The sequence below is a fragment of the Myotis davidii genome, unplaced genomic scaffold (genome assembly GCF_000327345.1).
Source record: "Myotis davidii unplaced genomic scaffold, ASM32734v1 scaffold10, whole genome shotgun sequence".
NCBI classification, from domain to species: domain Eukaryota; kingdom Metazoa; phylum Chordata; class Mammalia; order Chiroptera; family Vespertilionidae; genus Myotis; species Myotis davidii.
The window spans coordinates 3,207,014-3,217,811 of record NW_006283544.1 but is presented as its reverse complement, the minus strand read 5'-3'; the positions used below and the strand labels follow the sequence as shown (position 1 = coordinate 3,217,811).

General features: G+C 32.2%; 1 protein-coding gene across 1 annotated transcript in view; it reads right to left on the bottom strand.

Annotated features, from left to right (window-relative positions):
• DACH1 (dachshund family transcription factor 1) overlaps positions 1-10,798 on the bottom strand; it is a 434,735-nt gene that overhangs the window by 119,986 nt on the left and 303,951 nt on the right. Inside the window, exons 7-8 of the mRNA XM_006753744.2 lie at positions 10,680-10,688; positions 7,425-7,559 (exon numbers count right to left, since the gene is read on the bottom strand). Coding sequence (XP_006753807.1) covers positions 7,425-7,559; positions 10,680-10,688 — 144 coding nt within the window. The remainder of the gene's footprint in view (positions 1-7,424; positions 7,560-10,679; positions 10,689-10,798) is intronic.

The following is a 10,798-nucleotide window of genomic DNA, read 5'->3' as shown; positions in this document are numbered from 1 at the left end:
GCCCGAGAGGAAGGGAGATCAGATGGGAAGTTAGGGGGTTAGTTCAGGAGGGGAGAGCAGATAGGCATTTTGGGGATCAGACAAGGAGGGGAGAGCAGTTAGGGGGATCAGGCCAGCAGGGGAGAGCAGTTAGGCCATCAGTCAGGCAGGAGAACAGTTAGGTGTATCAGGCAGGCAGGCAGGTGAGCACTTAGGAGCCAGTGGTTCTGGATTGTGAGAGGGATCCAAGATTGGAGAGGGTGCAGGCCAGGCTGAGAGACAGCTCCACCCCACCCCCCTGCATGAATTATGTGCACTGGGCCTCTAGTAAATAATAAATTATATAACAAATGGATAGAGTATAACTCAAATAAGTATATATTTGTTTTCATGCTCCTCTAACAATCTCAAAATGTCTTATGTTCTCTCAAATTTATAATTAATATAAAGATAATAATAACATACAAAATTATATTTACTTCTGTATCCATATACTTCAAATGCAGACAGAAAGGAAGAAAAAATGAAAGAAAGAAAGGAAGAAAGAGAGGGAGAGACACAAAGACAGAAAGCAAAAGAAAATCTCACTTTCTGGAAATATATTTTACTAAAAATAATTAACAAAATATAGTCAATGAAAGAATTCAATGTTGCCCTCTTTTCTATTTATAAACCTTAAGGATCAATATAATTATAAGATAACAATATATTAACCATCACTATTTTAAAAATATACCTTAATTCTCTTTTAACACATTCATAAATAAAAAGAAGGCTAAACCCTCTGTTTCCTTCATTTAAAAAAGAATGGAAATAATTACCTTTTCATTATCTACAGCAAGATGCTGGGATTTGAATTGGGGCAGAGAAGCATGCCAATCCTTGAAAAGGTAGAAGAGAATGGAATGGCAAAAACTTCATAAAAGTCCATTAACTTTGGCCACTAACCATAGATATTTGAGCAGAAATGGAATTCCCCCAAGGTATGACTGGTAAAGGCTGATACATACTGATGATGAAAACTATATTTTATTTAGTTTTAAAGTAATTTGGCTCTAAATGTGTCAAAAAATGAAATTCTCTTTCTAGAGTTTATGCTGCTTACTATAACATTTTAAAAAATCCTATCAACTCTTTCCTCATCTCAAGGTCTTGAGAAAGCACACTGGACATTCACACTGCCTTACCTGCACAAGAGTATAATTTTCAAGCCAATATGAACAAAATTTCATTTTTCAATTGAAGGATATGTAAGGAAGGGAATATATTTATGTCTATTTTTATGATACATTTTCTTACTTGTATCTTAACAATTTAAAATGGCTATAAATGAATAATTTCTAATATCTTTTTAAATGTCTGTTCTTAGTCTGAGAATCTCTCTATATAAAAGCCCAGCAACCGGAATGGGTGAACAACCAGAACAACTGGTGGCTATGACACACACTGTGGCAGCCAACCAGCCTGATGTGGGCCCCGATTGGCCCCCAACACCCCGATCGGGGGGCAGGGCCAGCCAGCCAACCTCCCGTGGTCCCTCCTCCCCACTGGCCCAGCCGGATGGACCCCCAACAGGGCAGGCTGGCCGGACCCCACCTGTGCATGAACTTGTGCACTGGGCCTCTAGTTAGTAATAAAATTATCTTAGCTTTCACAATTTTGATATGAAATTAGTGGACAAAACAACTTTAATCCACTACTTGTCAAGGTACTTCATCAATTTAGAATAGAAGCAGAGAGTTGTTTTAAAAATTTAGAAACATATTGTGCATTCATTCTTAAAGTTTAATCACCACTTAGGTGGAGCTATATGCAATTACTTTTAAAAAGCATCTCCATACACAATATACTGCATGTAATTAATTCATTGAACTATCAAGGCTATAAAGATTAAATAAGAAAGAGAAAATATCATTAAAAACCTCAGCTATGGTCTAAAAGTTAACTAAGCAAAGTGATCCAGTGAACAATCGTAATTAAAATGCCCGATACAAACAAAGCTTAGAGGAAAGCACTAAAAACAATTGAATACTTATTTTATTAATCTAATGAATCATGTATCATATCATTACAACTTTGTATATATCATTAATTTCATTCCTTTCACTTAAGCCTTTTATTGGGATTACTTCAGTTATTAGTTGGTCTAATGTATTGGTTACCTCTAAATCTCACTCTACAATCTCTTCTTATCTTGTTGCATAAACCCTTGCGTGTTATTCAAATTGCTTCATTTATTATGATAGCTTCCCCATGTAAATTGTGCTGACTGCTCGCCCTTGCACAGTCCTCATTAGACTAATGAAAACCTTCAAACGAAAAAACTAAACAACCTGCCAAATAAAGGTCTGAGGTTATTATGAAAATTACAACTCTGGGAGCTAGAAGAAGCTCTGTTCATTAATTCATGCTCAGCAAATTGCTAACTAATTTAGTTGCACTCCTCTGCATTAATGGATTATTTTATAAAAATGTTTTCCACAGCCCAAGACCTTTGGTGCATGCTTTTGAGAGGCTTGAATTCTAATCAACCTTAACAGTAAATTAGGAATGTAATATCTAAATAATAATTGGGATGGCATATGGAGGAAAATAGTGTTTAAAATCCCATGAAAGGTGCTTTCGGTTTGCAGCTTCATCTGTCAATTTCATAGTAGTTAAAACAATTGTACTCGTTTAATATTCCGAAACTGTAGCATAAGATATAGCAACAATTGTAACGGAAAAATTTAAAGATAGTTTAAAATATGGCTTCTACTGAAACGAAACAGATTATGACATGCAGATATAGCACATGAATTTCTAGGAATCGGCCAAAGGGCACAAGATGAAGTGGTAGCCGATAAGGAAACGTCTAAGGAAAACATTGGACCCAGGCTCCAGAGTAGGTGCACAAGATCTCTTAAAATATGTTCAAAATACTATTAGGTACTGATGCATTTAAACAGAAGAGCCCCGAGTTCCATATGCACTTTTGATCGAATGTGTCATATAAATTCCTCTAAATCCGTGCCGGCATCTTTAAGATTTACCTGTGCTTTGCTACCATCGTACAGGTCCTGCAAACTAGGCTGAATAAATGTGTTAAATCATTCCATCAAGTTGATGGAGGAATTCAAACTGCTTCAAGCACAAGAGACAAGGTGGCTATTACTCTGCTTCCTAACCCATAACAAAACATTCAAAGTAAGATCACTCCATCTATCAAATGGAGGGAAAGCGGTGTGTGATCGTGCATGTGTGGGGCACCCGTAGGCACATGGAAGAGCACAAAAAAGTTTCAATAAATGCCGGCTGTGAGTGTTAGGCAAGGCTGAAATGAAATTTTAAATGGTAATTCTTTCCTTTTTAAATTTAGCTATTTAAAAGCATGTAATTTACATCTATTTAAAATATTAGGTTGAAACATAGGACATTGTAGGTATTCTATTGTTTTGTTCTATAAAAATGACAACATATGAAGCATATCTGTGGGAACTCAGCCTTTATATTTTATTATTTTAGGTAAAAGAAGATTAAGAATTATATGATTATGGATAAAAGAAAAAGTTTTATACAATTCTTTGAGAATGATGTATATCTGTCTACTTACAAATAAAAATGCTTAGGTAACATGTAAATAAATTGCAGAATAAAATATTAATCATAATTAATTCATTATGCCAATATAGATCTTAAGTGAAAGAAATAACATAAAGGCATTTATAATAATTCATAAATAAATCATTACATGAAGCAAATTTATATGCAGAACTCATATGTAGAACTAGTATTTTACTCTCCACCTCACTTTTAATGCTATGAAAATATTAGCTACTAGCATGACACATAAATATATTTTTTAATCAGTGAGGAAGAGAGTTCTGTGCCTATCCAAAGGGCTTAAGAAAATAAAGCAGGATAACTGGAATAATTAATAGTCTATATGGTTTTCCCATGAGGAAAGACATTCTATCTGACCACAAGTAAAACTATTACAAATGTGTATATTATGTATTTGTCATGTATGTAAGACTACTCTAATATTTGGCCTATAACTCATAAAAGTAACCACAAATATTCATAGGATTCTTTGTATGTATCCAAACATTACCAAATCTTAAAGTTACAGGTGTCCTGGAGATGCACTGAGGTCTTCAGCATCAATAAATGGCTCTATTTTTTAATAATACTCATAATAATTATGTAATAATAAAATGCTGGAATAAGTAAATTTTATCTATGTAAACCTAGAGTAGTTAATGTTACAAGTGGCAAGCGGTAATGGCTCAAAAATTGAATTCTTGCCTTTCAAAGTGGACTCTGCTTTTGGACTCGATGTATTATGACCCATTTATATCTAACAGATGGTACCTACTCTGTTTTACACAGCTAAACATATTGATACCTCCTCAATACATTTATTGATAAATTTGGGGTCAATAAATTGTATTTAAGATTATTTTGATGTTACAAAAATTTATTCAGGCAATTATTTTTACAAACATTCATATAGAAAGTAATTGATTAGCATAGTTTCTTTAGTTATTTTTTCTTCCAAAACTGTGCACATTTCAACATTGGCATATGTAGTCAAACATTCTAAAAAATATTGTGGTGTCAGTTTTCCTATTTAGGATCAAGCATAAATCATAGTAACTGTGACATTATGAATTGTAAACAAATAATAATTTAATGTAGTGGTTCACAATATGTATATTTTTCCATCTATAAAATCAAGCCACAAACCCATTAGCTAATTTGAGAGTACTAAAGTTTTCATGGAATATTTATGTGGGTTAAATGCTCCGGGCATATATTATCTCACTTAACTCTGAAAAGAAATTTATTGTACCCACTAATGCCAGAGTCTGTGCTATGTGTGAAAAGATGATGATAAGACAAAACTTTCACCCACAAGAATTTTGGGCTGAGGACTAACGGGAAAAGAGACATTTACATCCAGGTAAGGAAAGAAATGAAACCATCCAGAAAAGGACAAGGGGATGTTTGAGAAACATGAAAGTTCAATCTGATAGGACAGTCAGCAAGATGCATGGGAAGAAATATAAACACTAAAGGCCATGTTTTATAGCAATTGCTCATGATTAAAGGTATAAAATGGGAATCTCATAGTAGGGATTTTCTTAAATTGTCATTAAAGTATTATTGGAAGCTCTGCTTATCAAAATATAATTCACAAAATATTAAAATCAGTGCTGTAAGAAAGTTCGCCCAAGCTTTGGCTTCACATGTAAAATCTGCCATCTACTTAAAACTGCTCAGGATTCAGAGTCATATAATGTCCATTGTTATGAACTGAGAATTAAAAGCATTGGCATTAAGTTCAAAACCCTTACTTCACAGGCTGGGAAACTGAAGAGTAAAGTCACATAAGTAGGAATTTAGAGTGTTTTATAAGAGACTTTGAGATATGCCAAGAGAAATTATACCTCAGGGATAAAAGTAAAGGAGTTGCATATTAGAGAATTTTAAAATAAAAATACTCATGACTTTATATATGGGTTAACATCAAAATACAGAAATTTCTAAAGAAAAGGGGATTTCACTCTATGCACATCTACATAGTCACATGAGATACAGGTTCAGATTTATAATATTCATGTATATAATATGTACTATTGATTAATTTATATAATGTTAACATAGAATTTAAAAGAAGAAAGCCATTTTTTTGAACACTCAATCCTAATTTGAGTAAAATTAGATTTTTTTAAATGAGAAACATATAGGAAGAAATATATTTCAAAAAATTATTTCCACAAACTTAAGAAAAGTAGTAGGTGGTATAGTTATTTACAAAATATGTTGTGTAGAAAAATGGTCCATGGGTTGCATGTTAAGAATAAAACAGTAACAAGAGAGGAAATCCCAATTTGGCCAGTTTGTTAACTATTTTATTGCCTTTAGAACTCTGCTTCAAATTCAGAGTACCAAACTGAAAACCTTTTATACAAGTGTGTTAGTAACTAAACATCTTGAGCACTGCCCACTAAGCGGAATATGCCACAAAAGAAATGTTTTATGGATTGAAATAAATTCCCTGCATTACCTACTTCTTCTTAAATAGTTTCTGATTCTAAAATGGCAATGGCATCAATGAAAGAAAATCCTTCAAAGTCATCAATGAAGGAAAGATTTTATGAAAACAAGTAACGAAGAAAATTTCAATTTTACGGAAAATTAGAAAAATATTAACAAAATAAAAGTTGTACAATTATAACCAAAGGGTTGGTTTTGCCTTTCATATTGTTTAGTTTACATATCTGGCCTTCAGTATATATCTACCAAGTGATTACATCATTTTGATATTCTTAGTCCAAGACTGAAATACACTAACATTACTTAGATATTCAGTAGTTAGTCCAACTGTATAATCTTAAATTTCCTATAATTAGAAAAAGCTGATTCTACAGGCTTATCTGTATCCTATATTTAGTTTTTGGTAAATTAAAAAATCCGTAATAACAAAAAATGTGCACTAATGAGAAACACTATAAATTAATATCAATGCACAAATATGTGATAGAGGAGTATAGCATAGCATAAAGAAACAGTGAGTTTAATTATATATTTCAAATGTCAAATATTATTGCCTATTCCATGTGGCTTCCATGGGAAAATTGAGAAATCATTTTCAGTGGGGCTTTATTCTCTTAAAGAACCCTAGTGGAGAGTGGCTGCTTAGTCCAAACAATGAATTATTATATCATTTCAATTAATTTCAATATCATTTCAATTAATCATTTCTTTCTGATTAATTATTTAAATGCCCAATCTTATTTATTTTCCTTTTTCACAGCTGATGGTGCTTTCTCTGTATTGTATTCCAAACAAGAAATACTTTAACCCTGGTGGCTCAGTTGGTTGGAGCATCGTTCTATACACCAAAAGGTTGCAGGCTTGATTGCAGGCTTGATTCCTGGACAGGCACATGCAGGAGGCAACTTATCAATGTTTCTCTCTCACATCGCTGTTTCTCTCTCTCTCTCTCTCTCTCTCTCTCTCTCCTCTCTCCCTTCTCCCTGTCTCTCTCTCTCAACATATCCTCGGGAGAGGATTAAAAATAATTATATTAATTATATTCATAATAATCCTATGTGTATTGCTATTGCTCTATCATGCTAAGTAAAATGACAAGTGTCCCTAAGGGCATTGAGAAAGACAAACAGACCTACAGTACTCAGAGATAACTAAACCAATAGTTCTCACTTTTATTTTAATGTACTGGAAAATAAATTAACACCTACCTGTTGTATAAAAGTAGCAGGTCTTCATTCATAGCTCCTTTTGGTTGAATATGCTTAATTTATGCTTAATTCTATAGGACTTCAAACTGTTTGTATGCCATCTTTTATGTGATGTAAAAATACAGCTCATTGTGTGATGAAAATCTAGTTCACATGTTGAGCAGAAAAAAACAGGGCCACATAGGAATATGTTACCTTTATCAATATGCATTCTTTTCGACTCATGTCCGATGTCATGACCAGCCAAATCTCCCTCTTTGGGACCAGGGAGTACGTTTGGTGATAAACCCATCAGCATCTGGTTCATAGACAACCCATTCTGATGAACAGCTGTCAAACCCAAAACAAAAGAAAATACACCATAATATACAATGGTTAACTTTTGAACACTCCCCCGAAATTATATATATATATATATATATTGGTTATATATAGGTTTAACTTTAAAATTATAATCTATCTATAAGAATACTGTAAGAATTGATAACTATGGTCAATCTTGAGAATAAGCATAAAAATAATAAAAATACAACAAATTTATCTTTAGTGTGTCATGTTCTCTCCCCAGAATATAAGCTTCCTTTACTCTGCAAGAAATGTAGTCTTAACATGAAGTTAAAATGTAATAAAAAAATTCTAGTGGCATCAGAGGGCAAATAGAGTTTTCACCAAGGTAAGGCACTGAAATAACTGTGCCTTATTTATACTCTAGTCAATAAAACACAAGGTTTGATAGATAACAAAGTACTTCCTTAAAAATGGATTTGAACTCAAATTCTAAAATCAAGTGTCATTTAATTCATATCTATTAAATGGTTAAATTATTAAAAACAATCATTGCTTTCCTGAATTATTAAACTATGACTATTGAAATAGTAGGTACATGATCAAACACCCTTATGATTTTCATATTCCAGTCAAAAAATTTCTTAATAAATTACCCATAAAAATCTTGACTTTGCCCAAACATTTGAAAGAAGAATCATTCCATACATCCTTACTTTCTCTGGAAAATATTTTTAACATATCATAATACTATTTTAGAAGTTACCATTTAAAATCACCATAGTAATCATTGTTTCAGGGGAGACTCTTTAATGGGGGAATTCTAAAACTAGTAAAGTGAACTTTTTATGAATAGACTAATTACATAGTTTTAAGATATGAGGAGTCACAGGATACTTATTATCTCCAAAAACATAAACGAAATAAACTGTACATTAGAGAAATATGATGGTCACCATCTTAACCCAGTTATTACAAATATTGGAGAAATATCATATGTCTCGTGAAACAATGCACTAAGGACACATTAGCATGTCTGAATGGCCCAGGCTAAAATTGCATAACTTAAATAATGAGGAAACATCAAAAAATTCCAAACTGAGAGACATTTTACAAAACAAATGACCTGCATGCCTCAAAAATGTCAAAGTATTGAAAGACAAAAAGAATGAGGAACTATTCCAATTAATGAAACTAAAGGAATGAATATGACAAGTAATTGTAACATGTGATCCTGGATTGGTTCTGGGACCAGGAAAAAAATTCTTATTAAAAACATTAATGAAGGGAAAAAATATTAGCAGGAAAGTTGGTAAAATTAGAATAGCATTTATAGTTCAGAAAATAGTACTATAATAATCTTAATTTCCTGATTTTGATCATTATTCTATGGTTATGCAAGAGAAATTCCTTGTTTGTAGAAAATAACCAATGAAATGTTTAAGGTAAAGAAGCTGATATCTATGATAAGGGCACTAAGTTGGCACTATGCCTTTAATCAGGGTCTCTCCTTCAAAGGGATCAACTGATTGTGCAAACCTGGGTGATGCGATGCGTATGTAAGAATTCTTTGTATCATTTTTGAAATTTTCATGTTAGTTTAAAATAAGTTTATAACACATCAAATTAAACATGCGCATAAATGCACATGCATGTATATGTATGTATATGTATGCATATGTATATGTGTATATGTATGCATATATAATGCACATATATGTATATGTATGCATATATATGTCTATATGTGTGCATATCTCTATATTATTTACATTTGAACAATTGTGATAGTCTACACATGAAAAAAATTATCTTGTTTTCATCAAGAATAAAAATATAAAATGATGAATAAAAAACATGAATGTACAAAAAAACTCAAATTTTTTCTATTTGTCCATATTTCCATTTAAATAGTTTGGAAAAACACTTTTATTTTTCTAGGACAATACCTTTCCAATGACAATATTTTATTAAAAATTATAAATGAAGTAAAATATTCTTCACTAAATTTCCGGTTTTAATGTCAGCATAGCATAAAACCATACAGAAAGTATGTTATTTGAAAAATGCTTTCAAGTAGTGGCAGCTGGGGTTTACTGGCTCCAGGAATGGTGGTCTGGGAACAGTTATTAAAAAATAGCTGCAAACATCTTTTACAAAATTAGGGAAATATGTTATAGGCAGGCCAAAGCAAGTATTCATATTTGGAACTGTGTTGAGTCATATAATTTTAAAAATAATTTTATTGCACACAAATCAACCTAACATTTAACTCATCCACTTCATTACTATTCATATTGAGGATTTCTGCTGTATGCAAGTATTTCTCTATAACCTATAATGATACTTTTTTAGGAAATATTTTTCCTATTGTGAAAATGTTCTCAACAGCTGTAACTCCAATAAATGTTGTGTGATTAGGTGAAGTTTATACTAAGCATAATTTCCGGAAATAATACCTAATCCTAGGAAGGATACAATAAAGACTGGTTTATCAACAAAAAGAGTCAGTGTTAATATGTGGGGTTTTTTTTTAAAGAAAACAATATTTGGTTTTTGTACAGGCTCACACTAACCAGTTAACTTAATGGCATTTTAACTTTACATTTTCTTGGCCATGACGATCAAGATTAAATATCTGAAAATGTAATCATAAAATAAACTATAAGCCTACTTTTAGAATGTAATAGTAATAACACATGACAATAATATGCAGTATTGACTGTTACTAATTCAAATTCTATAATTCGCCAATTTCAAGCCTTTTAATTTATTCATTATTTGAATGACTAAGAAATATTTTTAAATCAATTATTTGGAAATCTATTTTTTTTATTTCTTTCTGGATATCTTTGTCTATATAAGAATGAATCTTAAAAAAATAGTGAATTTCAAAAATGTCACGGGTAGGATTGAAAGAAAGGAGAAGGAAGAAGGTGAATAATCCATCAGCAGCATACTTAGACACTAGATATTTGAGAGTTGGAGGTGTTTACTTCAGAAACTAATCTAGAAGGTTACTTACTTTCTCTAACTGTTTCATAGCTCAAATCTTTATGTGTGGCATCAAGGAGAGGGAGTTTATATCGGAGCCCGTTAATGTGGTACCATACCTCATGGTATGGCAAACTGGGAAACATAATTTTGAGAGATGGCTATTGCTACGGAGCCTCAGAACATGATACATCTGAGATCTATTTGGAATGAGGGCATTTTGATTAGAAAAGCCAGCTGCACCTAATAAAGTTGAAAACGGTGACAAGTAAAAGTATGACCTACGGATT